At 42.5% G+C, this 14,528-nt stretch overlaps 2 protein-coding genes across 2 annotated transcripts in view; both read right to left on the minus strand.

Annotated features, from left to right (window-relative positions):
• LOC126501700 (serpin B9-like) overlaps window positions 1-13,697 on the minus strand; it is a 29,072-nt gene extending 15,375 nt beyond the window's left edge. Inside the window, exon 1 of the mRNA XM_050142526.1 lies at window positions 13,575-13,697. The gene's annotated coding sequence lies outside the window, so the exon portion shown is untranslated. The remainder of the gene's footprint in view (window positions 1-13,574) is intronic.
• Window positions 2,465-13,715, minus strand: LOC126501699 (serpin B9-like). The gene is made up of 7 exons (XM_050142523.1): window positions 13,575-13,715; window positions 11,594-11,771; window positions 10,763-10,900; window positions 10,184-10,301; window positions 6,457-6,599; window positions 5,351-5,506; window positions 2,465-3,566 (listed from the first exon to the last, which is right to left on the minus strand). Exons 2-7 carry the CDS (start codon window positions 11,759-11,761, stop codon window positions 3,150-3,152), a joined length of 1,140 nt encoding a protein of 379 aa, XP_049998480.1. The 5' UTR covers window positions 11,762-11,771; window positions 13,575-13,715; the 3' UTR covers window positions 2,465-3,149.
• Window positions 13,716-14,528: the final 813 nt, after the last annotated feature.

A 14,528-nucleotide genomic window follows, 5' to 3' on the forward strand; every position in this document is an offset into this window, starting at 1 on the left:
CCCCCCCATTTGGGTTACAGGCTCTCTGTTGAAGCCCTAATCAGGCTGCTGCCAAACTAGGCAGCTGTCTTGAAATCCAGTCAAGCTTTTACTGTTCTACACAGCAGCAATCAGCCTCATGTCTTCATCAACATTGTCAAGGCTTTGGCAAGACAATTGGGAATTCTTTAAGAGAGAAATTATTTAAAAGAGAGTTTTTCCCACATTAAAAATGGAAAAAATCTCAACTATCCCACTCCCCCAAGCTCTCCCCAATCCTTCCCTTCTCCTCATCCCTTCCTCTTTCTATCCCCCCTGCCCCAGGACAGATATGGGAACAGGGAAGAAGATATCCTAATTGAGGGAGCCATTTTGGGGTTGGCAAGAGACTTGGCTCTGGAGGGGTTCCCAGGAGTCCATAAAGATGACCCCAGCTAGGACCCTGGGCAGTGGAGGAGAGGGTGCCTGAACTGGCCTTGTCCCATAGTCAAACTGATGACTATCTTGAATATCACCATAGAACCTTTGTCTGGCAATGGATAGAGACAGAGACAGAGACACATATCAGAGCACTCCCAAGGTCCAGCTCAAGAGAGGAAGGATGGAGAATAGGAGCAAAAAAGTCAGGACCATGAGGGGTTCACCCACTGAGACAGTGTGCCTGGGCTAATGGGAACTCACCAACTCCAGCTGGACTGGGAATGAATGAGCATGGGCTCAAACTGGTTCCTCTGAATGTGGTTGACAGTTGGGGCAGACTTAGGGGCCAATGACAATGGCACTGGGATTTGTCTCTACTGCATGTACTAGCTTTTTGGGATCCTATTCTCTTTGGATGCATACCTTACTCAACCTGGATGTAATGGGGAGGGCCTTGGACTTCCCACAGGGCAGGGTGCCTTGCCCTCTCTTAGGACTGGAAGGGGTAGGGTGTGGGGGGAATGGGAGGAAAGAGGGAGGAAGGGAGGAAGTGGAAATTTTAATTTATATTATTTTTAAAGTAATAAAAATGGAAAAATCATTACAATGGAAGGATTTAGGTTTCTATATGATAATATGCTAGACAGTTTGAAAATGGCACAATTAAATGAGAGTATAACTAGTTTAGATGGATTTTATGTAAGGTCAATTGTAAATATTATTAGCATTATAATTTTTGTTTTATCATTGAGAAAGTGAGTTAATCTCAGTGCTAAAATATAGACCTTGGGAAAACATAATAAAAAAAAGAGAGATATATTCAAATCCAGACAGGGATTTAATGGAGAACCAACTTGAGTGTGGTATAATAAGAACAGGGAGATCTGCTGTTATGTCCCCATTTTTATTTCTGGCTTTGTTAATTTGGATGTTCTCTCTCTGCCTTTTGATTAGTTTGGATAAGGGTTTGTCTATCTTGTTGATTTTCTCAAAGAACCAGTTCTTTGTTTCACTGATTCTTTGTATTGTTTTCTTTGTTTCTATTATTGACTTCAGCCCTCAATTTCATTATTTCCTGTCTTCTACTCCTCCTGAGTGAGTCTGCTTCTTGTTGTTCTAGAGCTTTCAGGTGTGTTGTTAAGTCACTAGTGTGAGATTTCTCCACTTTCTTTATGTGAGCACTTAGTGCTATGAACTTCCCTCTTAGCACTGCTTTCATAGTGTCCCATAGGTTGGGTATGCTGTGCCTTCATTTTGTTGATTCTAGGGAGTCTTTAATTTCTTTTCATATTTCTTCCTTGACCAAGGGGGTGATTCAATTGAGCACTTCTCAGTTTCCATGAGTTTGTAGGCTTTCTGCAATTAGTGTTTTTGTTGAATTTTAACTTTTTAACCATGGTGCTCCAATAAGATACAGGGGGTTATTCCAATTTTTTTGTATCTGTTGAGATTTGCTTTGTTACCAAGTATGTAGTCCATTTTAGAGAAGTTTCCATGGGGTGCTGAGGAGATGGCTTTGACACATACTGAATCTCTTACCTAATTATTGTTGATTTTATTACATGAAAGAATACAAGCAAAATATTTAAAAATACACAATAGTAGGTATTACATAAACATTGATAAAATGTTACTGCATTCTTCACTTAAAATTTATTTTTTTTTAAATTTGTCTGTATGCATGTGAGTCTGATTAAAGTCGCATTCACCATATGCATACAGGCATCCGATTTCAGGAGAAAGAGGGCCTCAGTATCCCTGAAGCCTGAGTTAGAGGAGGCGATGATCTGCCATATAGAGTGGAAAGGGTTCCTGGCTCCTATGCAACTGCAGCAAGCTCTCCAAAATTCTGAGCCTTCTCTCAAGCCCAGTTATGGCACTCTTATATAGGGGAATCATTTATGCCACCTATAAGTGGCATAGCCTGGGTTATATGGCATCCTTAGATATGACCTTGACCATTAATGACTATAAGGTCTAGTTAGGAGAGTATGTAACATGTAGAAGGCAAACAGATAGAGTAACCACTGTAAATGACCCAATTAAAATTCAAAAAACAACATGGTTGATGAGAAAACAGACTTTATTTTGAAATGACCTTTAAGGGCTTCAAAGAATTATTATTACAGTTGGTTGTGGTGAAGCCCAATTGTCTACAGAAGCGTGACTCCTGTGAGGGAAGATGTGGTAGTCCAAGCTAGCTGTCAGGACTCCTAGATAAGTTGACAACAGATAGAGAAGGCCAGCTGTTAGAGGACCACACTGTCTGCACCTGCCCCCAAGCCTAACACAGTGGTGGGCACACACCTGGTGCCTGGTGGACAGCAAAGAAAAGTAAAGTTAAAATGTGCATTAAGGGCCAATCACTAGGAAATCTGTGATCATCATCCACAGAAGTATTTACTATGATTTGAACAGGTAAGGTAAGTGATGGCAAGAGTTGAGGAGCCAGGAAAGCACAATGTATATAGCAGGCATGGCTTTTCTGTGCAGTGTGTAGGATGTTTATTAGGGTCACCTTAGATAACCCGATAGGCTACCTTGTTGGATTTGTTTAGCTCCTAAAGACAACAAAAAACCAAATCACTCTGTGATCCCGTAAACTGGCAAAGGGAACAGATGAATGTCAAGATAGGCAGAGAGGAATATGGGCAGCATTAGATGAGGCTGGCAGGAGGATAGTGCTTTCGTACCCCTACATGCCCATCCTCACAGAGTTGTAAACTGTTTCCCAAATGGTAACTGTGCCTTTACGGAGAGGAGAACCTGCCACAGAACAGGAGGCTATTGGTTTTGTTGTGCCTGATGAAGAAAAGGAAGGGGTGGTCTGCACAGAACGTTGGAACATCATCATCATCATCACAGTCGCAGTAAAGTACATCTTTTCCAGCTGAAGATGCTGCAGCCTCGGTGCCACCTTCGTTGACCTCCACAACACTCTTGTGAACAAACTTGGACACACACAGGTCTGTCTCTGGAGACATTCCTGATAAATCAGCCTTGCCGCCTTGGAAGACATCCACCATTCCCAGGTGCTGAAACACAGACTTCATGTCATAATCCTCTTGTAGTTTAAATTTTGGGAGGAAAACCTCAACCATAGTGTTCTTCATAAAGTCAGGTTTGGTCCAGGCTGTTAATTTCTCAAAAGTGAGGCCGTTTTCCACCTGACAAAGCAGAATTAGAGACTGTCAGTTTCATGCTTGAGGCTCATAGTCACTTCCTGCTCAGAGAACCCTCCATCATCCTACAAGGGGTACTACTTATTTACATAGAGAGGCATTGTAAGGGTCCCACTGTCCTGCTAGTTTGTGTGTGACTTCCCTGATGGGCATGGTGGCCAAGGAGCCCAGGAGTAGGAACACTTAGTTGTCATCTCCTAAATCTCTTCTGAAACATCATTTATTCTGATAGGTGTTCATGTCCAGGTGATAATGGTTTAAGTTGTGTTTGCTTTAGTTTTGTTTTGTTTTAACTAGATTTAATTTTGTGCTTTGGGATATTGCTCTTATATGCTCTAAAGATTTGTCACTCATATTAGTTTAATAAAACACTGTATGCCCAGTAGCCAGTCAAGAAGTAAGAGCAGGGCAACCATACTAATATGATTCGGATATGAGGAAAGGTAGAGAGTCAGTCACCAGTCAGACAGTGAGGAAGCAAGATGAGAATGCCTCACTGAGGAAAGGTACCAAGCCACGTGGCTAAACAGAGACAAGAATTATGGGTTAACTCAAGTTGGGAGAATAAGTTAATATTAAGCCTGGTTAACAGACCAAACAGTTTAAAATTAATATAAGCCTCTGTGTGTTTTGTTGGCACTATATGGCTGAAAGACTGGATAGGACAGAAGTTTTTATCTATAGTTTTGAAAACAATAAACCATAGAAACTAAAACCATTAAAAATGGTCAAGATAGGAATTGGTGTGAGCCATCCTGGAAGGAATGTCTATCTAGGATTGGGTTCTTTGTGTTTTGTGGGCTGTTGGGGTATGAATATAAAATTACACCAAAAGCCTCATTTCTGAACCCTTGTTTGGGACGCTGCTAAGATTCAGGCATGAGGGGGTCTAGCTGAATGAAAATAGTGCCTGGAGGTATATCTCTCAAGGTTATTCTCATTCCATATATATTCTTTCTTTCTCTGCTTCCTGTTTACTGAAGGTCTGAATTATCTGCCACATGCACATGCCTTAATAGAAACCAAGGATGTACCAGGTAACATAAAATGAGCCCTCTGAATCTGTGAGCCTACATAAATACTTCCTCTCCTAGGTTATTCATGTCAGGCATTTTGTCAGTGATAAAAAACTAACACCAGAAGTGATGCCACAGTTAGGGAGCTAGATGGGAAGAGCCTGTGGAGCTGTTCTGTTTACAAAGACCCCTTATGTCATGCCCACTGCACTACCCTCCATTCAGAGGGTGGCTGACCACTGTGGGTATCCTGCTCCAAGGAAGACCAAGATGTGGCATTATGATGTGCCTGACTTTGTCCTGCCCAGCTGGCACCCCTGTTCTTCCTCTTTCTTGGGTAAAAGGGCAATACTTTTTCTGTCTATTTTATCTTCTCCAAAATTAAAATAAATTGTTAACAAAAATTATGATATAGTTATATTTACAGGGAGGTAATTATGTTCAAGCACTATGCTAAGCATCTTGCCTGAGTTGCCCTCCTTTCATCCTTTCGGGTACCATCTCCCTAGTGATAAAGTTATGTCATATGACAAGGTCACACCACCCACAATGAGAGTCTTAGACACAGATTTGATCCCAAAATGCAGAGCATGCACAGAGCTGGAAGCTGGGTCTGTAAGCACTAAATACTCAAATGACAATTGTCAAGTTGAAAACATTGAGCTCTGCTCTAATGAGAAAGGACACCAGGGACACTGGATTCTCCCTGAAGACATTTTAGTGTGGTGACTGCTAGGGACTCTCCTGCCTCACCTGGCTGAGGTCCACACCATCATCCGGGAGCAGGACCACAAAGCTCAGCTCCAGGCCCTCATAGGGCATCTCCAGCACCTGTGCCTGTACTTCATTCACGTGGGCGAGGTTAAATCTGTCTTCCTGACGCATCATCTGCACTGGTCTCTCTTCCTTCTGAACACACAAATAAAGGGCATAAAAGGTGTTATTCAGAGAGGTCAGAATGTTTCCAAATGAGCAGATGTTAATGTCGGGAGTGTTCTCAGCACTCACAGTGAAAAAACTATTTGTGGTCCAGTGAACACTTAGTCAATGTCTGCCAGCCTCTTCCTGGTTCCATTAAAAAATAATTGTTAGAAGTAGATATTGGACTGCTCCAGATAGGGTTTCTAGAGTTGTGATAAAATAACATGAGCAACAGCAGCATAAGGAAAAGGGTTTATTTCATCTTACAGCTCTCAGGGCACATTGCATCCCTGAGGGAAGTCAGAGCAGGAGCTCAGGCTGAAGCCGTGGAGGAGTGCTACTTATTGGCTTGTTCCCCATGGACTTCTTAGCCTGCTTTCATACACAGCCATGACTACCCACAGTGGGCTGGGCCAACACCAATAGCAAATCAAGAAAATACCCAACGGAATTTCCTCTAGGTCAATCTTATGGAGACGATTTCTCAGTGCAGAGTCCTTCATTTCTAATGGCTCTAGCTTGTGTCAAGGTGAAAAAAAAAAACACAACCTGCACAGGGATTTATAGGGAAAGATGATGAATTATCCAACAGGAAAAAATGTGCTGTTAATAATATTAATATTTTAAAGTCACAGTTGGGTCTAAAGTGATCTACAAAGGGTCATGTTCCGAAGCCTTTGTCCACACACTGGCATAATACTCTTTTTTTTTTGTATCATTTTTTGTGGGGTTTAACCTTTCACTCAGAAAATTAAGTTTCAAATGGTTTTCTGTACTTACCTGTTTTCCTTCTTCTTGTACTGAGGTTCAAACCCAGCACCCCACAGGACATGCGATCTCTGCCGCTGAGCCCCAGAGCTACACCTTCACAGCTGATTACAACTCTCAGTGTTATTTCTTCATCCCACTGGCATGAACTTTTGGATAATGTTACTTACCAGACTTATCTTAAATGGCATTTCGCGGGTGTCTTCTGTTTCAAACTCCTCATGCCATCTTCCCTTGAAATATAAGGTATTGACAAGAACCAGCCTGGTCTCTAGAACATCTGAGTCGTCTGACAGCAACTCTGGAATATTCCCTTTCGAGATAACAGAAACTTTATTCAGGTTCATTTAATACATGTGTGGGAAATAAGTTGATGTGACATCTGGGCAGATCCAAGCATCATGCTTTCAAATTTCCTGCTTGTGGATAAACATATTTAAAAAAAAAACAAGTAAAATACAATACCCATGTTTGACTTGATGTCATGCCCACATGGCCAAGGTGAGGATTGTGAAAGACTTCTAAGTCTGTTGGGCGTTGAGGACACAGGTTAAAGAATCCAAGGCTAACTCTAAAATAAACCAATTATATTTTCTTTATTATAAGGGACAAACTCACGGAACAGAAATGAGAAGTCCAACCTCAGCTGTGTAGCATGGGAACCAGAGAGAGAGAGAGAGAAACTGAATGCTGGGTAGGTTGGCAGTTTTCTCTAGGTACCCAAAAGGTCACACCCTAATTGATCCAACCCACAGAGGTTCCTCATCACCTCCTCCTTTTGTCTAAATAAGAGAGTTCCAAGCCCAATACAAAACTATATACACTAGGAACAGATATCAAGTATAAAATTAGGATTACAACCAGCATAAACAATATTAAGTAAGAAACACATGCTAAATGTTTTAATAAACTTTCTATCCTAAAGTCTTGCATCAGAAATGGCTTGGCTAAATCACACAAGGAAGGTAACCATGATTCAACCCCACTGAAAGCCTGGGAAGGGAGATAATATTACTTGAGTAGGCAGGAAGTACAATCAAACAGCTTCCAAAATATGCAGTATATGACAGAGACAACTGGCTACCTGAGCAATCACCCAAAGTCTCACTGGTGCATTTGGGTATTTGGGCACCAACCCTTCCCACCTGCAGCTCCAGCCAGCCACCACTAAGGATCTGTAATTTGCACTGACAGAAGGCTCTGGATTTTCTCTTTATCCAGGTCATCAACTTTTGAAATCACTTTGATTGCCTTAATGACTGCTCTTAATTTAAGCATATTTTTCAGTATCTCAGGTGCTAACACCAATTCGAACTGCTCAAAGCTTACATTTCCTGGGCACACGGCTACAACAGCGCCACCACAACCAGGAAGCTGAGCCAGGAGAATCAATTGAGTCCAGGAGTTCTGGATTATAGAGTGCTTTGCTGATCAGGCGTCTGCACTAAGTTCGGCATCTTAAGTCTCTCAAAGAGAGCAGGTGTGGGAAAAGCTGAAAAAAAAAATGACTCCAGGATGGAGAACAAAAAAGCAGGAAATGTGGAAAGGGCCACAGGAGACCAAAGTTTCCCCTGGGTGCTAAGGTCAGTTGCCATCTTGATTGGATTTGGAAACGACTAAGAGACATGTCTCTGCACAGGTCTGTGAGGACATTTCTAAGTGAGAGAACGCTCCCCAGAGTGGGCAATGCCTTCCTGCGCTGCCCCGACTAAAGGACTCAGGGAGAAGCAGCACTGCTTTTGCCTGCCTGCCTTCAGCCCTTGCTGGTGAGTGCGTCTGCACTGTTCACACCTCTGCACCTGCCATTTTCAGCTGACACTGGAGCCCAGTAGCTTTGGCCTTCATGTGAACCAAGACTAGTGCCTCTCTGGAATCCTCTAGGCTTTCCATTCCAAACTGAGGCTGCTGAGGTCTCCAACCCCATAGACTGAGCAGCTACCAGATTCTCGGCCTCTACATGCAGATGGTCCTTGTGGGACTACTCAGCCAGTATTGTATATGCCAATCTACCGAACCCCCCTAGTAATATGTATTCATTCTGCTCCTCTAGCATGCTCTGACAAATATACTAATGTTAGATACAGTATCTCATCTAGCACTCCATGGTCACGCCCAGTTTTAGCATAGCACAACACATCAGAGACTCAAGGACAGAAAGTAGTTTGTGAAGAAGGTATTGTTATCATATACTTTGGAGTGCTGTCCATCCCTGGAAGAGACAGTGCAGGTCAGAGGACGGATTCCCTTCTTCTATTTAAAGAGCATCCTTTCAGCGTAGAAGAGAATCCTCGCTAACTTGCTATGTCAAGTGTGCCCAATAGGTAAAGACTACAAGAAGAATTGTCAAATATTTGCTGAGTACACATAAAAGAGAGATGGCTCAGCAGTTAAGAGCACTGCCTACTCTTCAAAAGACCCCGAGTTCAATTCCCAGCATCCATGTGGTGACTCACAACCATCTCTAATGAGATCTGGTACCCTCTTGAGGAAGAGACCTGGTAAATTTAGACCATGAAATCTCATATGGACAAGTTCAACGAACTGCTATATAATGGGCTGCCCATACATGCTTCAGCATGACCAGGGTATATATTTCATTTCACTTCATTTCATTTCAGAAAAAAGAATGTATCCAGAGGCATCTGAAATGTTCAACTACCAGACAATGATCTCAATGATTTCAAAGACCAATTCTGGAGCATGTCATCTCTAAACCAAAAACAAATAAAGTTCAACCCCTACTGCAAGGGGTTGAAGGCTCATTGAGGTTAATGTAACTGAGCAGGCCTGACAGAGTATCTCCAATGGAAGTCATGTCCAGTTTCATCAAAAAAATATAAGTAAGGGCTCTGAAGCAGTAAATGTGGAAGCAGAAACAGTGGTAAATGTGGTGGGAGCTCAGACAACACAGACTGCAGGAAGAACCAGCCCAGGGTAAAATTATGGGGAAGATCTCCACATGAATCTCCATCTCAGAGGTAGTGGAGTCACATGACCTGCCAACAGTGCAGACCACCCCTGTCTTCTTTTTTTTAATTGTGACATCATTTTATATATATATGATGAATTCCACAGATAGACTGATTCCAGATCCATACAAACAGCTCCTCATTAAATACATTTTACTTAGGTAAAATGAAATTCATGCATGAACCATTAGCAGCCACACACAATGATACCTTTACACATGCTAATCTCTTCTGGCAAACACCTAAACCACTACTGCCACGTGTTAACTGATGGACTTTTTCTCAGAGTGCCTTCTTTCTGGACGAATGCCAAGCTTGAATGGTAGGAGCATGTTTTTCTCCTGTTCTGTACTGCACTGGAATTGCAAATTTAACTGTTTTCATGTCAAGTGTGAGATCTATGCCCTAGTCCACAGGGCTTCAGACCACAAGTCCTTTCCCTGTCTGTTGACATCCTTTTTCCTCTTGACCTCATTGAGAAGCCTAGGGTAGCCTCTTTGAGATTTGCCTACCCCAGCTTCCCGAATGTTGGGATTATAGGCATATCCTACCACAGCCAAATAACCCCTTCTTATCACTGCTGACCCCACAGCACCCCCTGCCTTCTAATGCAAACTGCTAAGACTGAAAAGTCAGGCCCATGATTTCTTATGACATTTGTATCAGCCACTCTGTCCTGAAGAAATATACAAGTAACTGTATTTTTTAAATCTAAGAGCTAGAATAAAGCTTCCATGAATTCAGTGAGGTCTGAATTATACCACACATAATGATGTTAGTCTGCATTGCTTTAACTCTCTGAAATAACATGAGATTAGTCCATGGGAGTGGGGAGAAGGGAAAGGTAAGAAAGAGGAGGGAAGGAAGAAGAGGGAGGGTGGATGGAAAGGACAAGAATATGGGGTATGAAATAACTTGAAATTCTGACCTTTAGTCTGTTTGGAGACCCACATGTTTATGTGCTTCCTGGACTTCTCTGGATCTTTGGCAAAGGACAGCTGCTCCAGCTCCGAGTGGTAGAACTGAAGACAGGACTCCTTGTAGGTCTTTGAAGAGAAAATGTTCAGAGAGGTAACACTGAAAATTAAAGTGTCAGCAAGAATCCCAACACTCTGAATACTAAGGCATTAAAAAATAAACTAAAGTGAGTGTAGATATCATTTTAAGTAACAAATGTCTTCATGTACTAGGCCTTTGTAAGTGGGAACGACCAGACATAAATAAATAAAACTTATAAGTGTCAGATTTAAAATATTTCAAGGTATCATTATAGAATTGTCATCTTTGGGAAACGTTATGGAGTTGAGTACCCCTATATAGTCTACCCTGTCCTGGAATTCATGACCCTCCTGTCTCAGCCTCCTAAATGCAGATGTTACAGATGCATATCATAACATTAGCTAGAACTTGTCTCTTAATTTTTTAAATTTCTCTAGAGTCCTTCAATAGGAATCTTTAGCAATAAGTATTTGAATAAAATTGATGGCATTCTACTGATACAACTTACTGGGAGGAATTCATAAGTGATCTCTGCAAAGAGACGGTTAACCATTCTAAGCAAGTACTTTCTGCTGGGCTTGTTCAGATTACTGAGAAGCCTCTGGAAGCTTTGATGAATGCCGTCTTCTGTGTTTAAACAAAGTGCCTGTGGAGGAAAAGAATGAAATACTGTGGGCTCAGTGAGAAACATTTTGATTTCAAAGGAATTTTCAAGCTAAAGGGATGGCTCACATAATAAATTACATGAGTATAATACATAGTAAATTACATGAGTATTTAATGCAGGGAGGTTTGGGATTTAAAGAGATAAGATTATGAATTCACCTTCCTTGCCAATAATTATTGAAAATATATTGCTCTGAAAATAAGTTAGAACACAGCAACCCATGTTTCAAATAATTGTAACATCTCTTTTTCTCATTGCAGTATTGTGACTGAACCTATTTCCTCAGTTACGCTAGGCAAGAGAGTGGAGTTATAAACAAACAAACAAGAAACCAACAACACAAAGACCATTTCTTTTGAAACTGACTTGCCCAGGCTAACCTTGGCCTTGGGATCCTCCTGTCTCAGTGTTCTTGGCAGTTGGGATTAAAGTCTATGCCACCAGGTTTTAGCATGAAATTATTTATGCTCCATTTTGTAAGAGGAATCCACAAGATCCCTCAGAGTTTTACACAGGAAAACTCAATGCTCTTTAAAGAGATCATACTGGAGGAGAATATGGTTCCATTCATCTTTGGTTCCTGCCCCATGAAACAAGGTGTACGTATTCTGGCCCTCCCTTCTCAGCAACTCTTAGGCAAGTAAAACAGGTGTCAGGTGATAGGGAACTTACCTGAGATATCTGGACTGCAGTGTCTCCCTTTGCCCCCAAGAGGACCATAGCTAGAGCAGAGGAGACGCTCACAGGAGAGTAACATACATTTTTCGAAGGGTTGTTTTGACAAAGGATCTTTAAAAGGTGGATGGCAAAGGTGCCGTTTGCTTCAGACAGAGTGTTCATGATGCAGAGTCTGGAGGCAAAGGAGAAATGGTACTCAGTACAGCGCTGGAGGTTCCCTGATCTGACTCAGGGAAATCTGGGACTCTACTCCTGGTTCTCATTTCAAAATTCCTAAGTACTTAAGTGCGTTTTAAAATTTTATTCTCAATCACAATCCATCCAGTTTTAAGGTTATTAGCTAAGTGTGGCCATGGCAGCAGACCAAACTAGCACGTGTTCCATCTGCACAGGTAGAAGTTCAGATCATCAGAACAACACACAAAGACACAACTGAGAGAAGGGGACTCTAGTCTCCTTCCATACAGTCCAGGTCCTCTCTCTGCAGATGGCAGAGTTGAGAATAATGAGGAGGAAGAAGAGAAGAGGAAGGAAGAAGAAAACAACCATGAGCATCCAGGTCCTCTAGTCTAGCTTCAGCAAAGCTCTGTGTGTGCCTGTGAGGACTCCTCTGAGATGTCCAGATGTGAATTAGACAGTGTCTCCACGTTTGTAGTTGTTACAGGAAAGACCCTGAGATGCTGAATGAGACCCAAAGGCAGGGTGGTGTCATTAGCTCTGCTGTGCAGCAGGGGGCAACCTCCTGCAGTGGCTGCTCAGGTGGCCTTGATCAGGCAATGCTATCCAGGCTGCTTCTCTATTGAGCATGCCTCCTCAGTCCCTGGTGAATGGAAGGCTTGACCCAGAATAAGTGACTTCTCCTAACACCCTAACCGAAATCTGACTCCCTGCACATCCCATGACTGTGCTCTCGATGCCTTATGACCTTTGAACACTGGGAGCTTGCGCCAGAATGCTTTCTTCTGTGTTAAAATGCAGATCGCCTATCCTAGGGAGCCTCAGAACATCACAACTCATACTTCTACCCTCTCCCCAGACAGAAGGACACAGCATCCTGAGAGAGTGCCCAGGTCATTTTGCTATTCCCCATAATTCCTCCAATGCTTTTCGGGAAAGATGGGGCTGCTTTATTTCAATGACTTACCCTCAGGATGATCCCCTCTTCTGGCCTTTCTGCCACCCCTGCATTCTTGCCCAAGTGGATTGATGCCGCTTTAAAATTACATAGAATCCTTGAAGTGTTTATTTCACTGAGAAATTCATCTACCCCTTCACTGTCACTGAGTTCCAGCTACTCAACCATCCCTCCTTCATTGCGAAATGACAACCTCAGGGTCCCTGCTGTGTTACTCTAATCCTTCTGCCTCAACCATTTCTTTCTTCGCTCCTAAGTGCACTCCTTTCTCTTACTGATTATTGTCCCTAAGATATTCAGAGCTCTCTGAAGGCAGTGGAGAAGTCTGACACCCTGATTCTACGCTCCTGAAGCATGCTCAAGGTAAAGTTTGTGATCAGAGTGTTCAGTCAACATGTGGTGGCATTTTAAAAATGGAAACAAAGAGGTTCTCATATTGGCCTGGAGCCTGCTTATCTAGAAGGGCCCAGAAGTAAGAGACACTATTTTGCAGATCCTTGAGTAGAGGGCAAAGTTAGTCAAATGGGCTAGGTGGTAGGACCCGAGAGGAAACAGGACAGAGGACAGAGGAGAAGTCTACTGAGACCCTGCAGTGTCTATGCCTGACTGAGATGGATCCATAAAGTTCTAGGACCCCAGCCCTAAGATTAACATCATTACCACTGCCCAAATGGGATCTCCCAAGAAGTCACCTCTATAAACACCCACTAGACATCACCTTTCCTCTATTTCTTTTCCTAATCCTAAAGTCCCAGTTTTCCATCTCCTGGACTCAGTGTGTGCCTTCTAAAGGTGAACCCCACAGAACCCACAGTCCTGGACTCAGCTGGGTACACTCACCTGCCAATTTCGCAGTCTCCCAGCACAGTGTTCAAGGCTTGCTGTCCTGGAGTACGGCTAAACTGCTTACCCAGTTCAGGAAGTCTCTTTTTTCTCTGCAGGATGTGGACTTCAAGATCAGAGCCCCAGGCAGAGGAGGAGAAAAAGGCCTGACCTCATCCTGTCTGGCCTCTGCAGGGTTGAGACTGGCGGGGGTTGGGAAACACATGGGTCTTGGAGAAAGAAAAATCTAATGAGAGCCTTGGGTTTCTGGCTAGTAGGATACCATTGGAGTAAATTCATAGGATGCAAAGAGCATATGGCAGCTGTCCATTGTTAATCCCAAACCTCTTTCCAGGCCAGGAATTCAGCTGTGAAGGTGTTTGCTCCAGATCTCCTCTTACATCTTCATTAGTGTAGCATGCAGATTTCAGGTGCTAACTTCTAGAAGAGACTATTGCGGGATATTTTGGTTGTATTCTGACAATCCTGAGACTGCCAATAAAGTTTTCTTTGAATTAGAAGGCAGAGTGAGCTAATAATAGACCAAAATTAGCCATAGAGGTTTTGGGAGAGCAAGGACATATAGAGAGACATGGGAAGTAAAATGGAGAAATTTAGAAAGATTCTCTTTTGGATCCAGGAAAGAGAGACAAAGGAGGTCACTGGCCTTCTCTCTGCCACTTCTCTGATCATTCAGAATCTTACCTCAATATTTGACTTCTGAGTTATTATTAATAAAGAATAATTATAAAAAATGTTTCAAGAGACTTTGCCAACTGCCAGAGTTTAGATTGCTCCATTGGATGAGTTCTTGCAAAATGACAGAAATAGACACTGAGTCAAATTAGTACAGGATGTCGTGTCCTTCATCCCTAGACAGGACACATTGCATTTGCAGATCCCAAAGAAAAGAGACCTCCTCTAATTTGGTATCTTAGATGTCCCACCTTCCTTAGTCTTTTAAATTAAGAT

The sequence above is a fragment of the Alexandromys fortis genome, unplaced genomic scaffold, assembly GCF_014885135.2.
Source record: "Alexandromys fortis isolate MF-2015 unplaced genomic scaffold, M_Fortis_MF-2015_v1.1 scaffold_5, whole genome shotgun sequence".
Taxonomy (NCBI): Eukaryota; Metazoa; Chordata; class Mammalia; order Rodentia; family Cricetidae; genus Alexandromys; species Alexandromys fortis.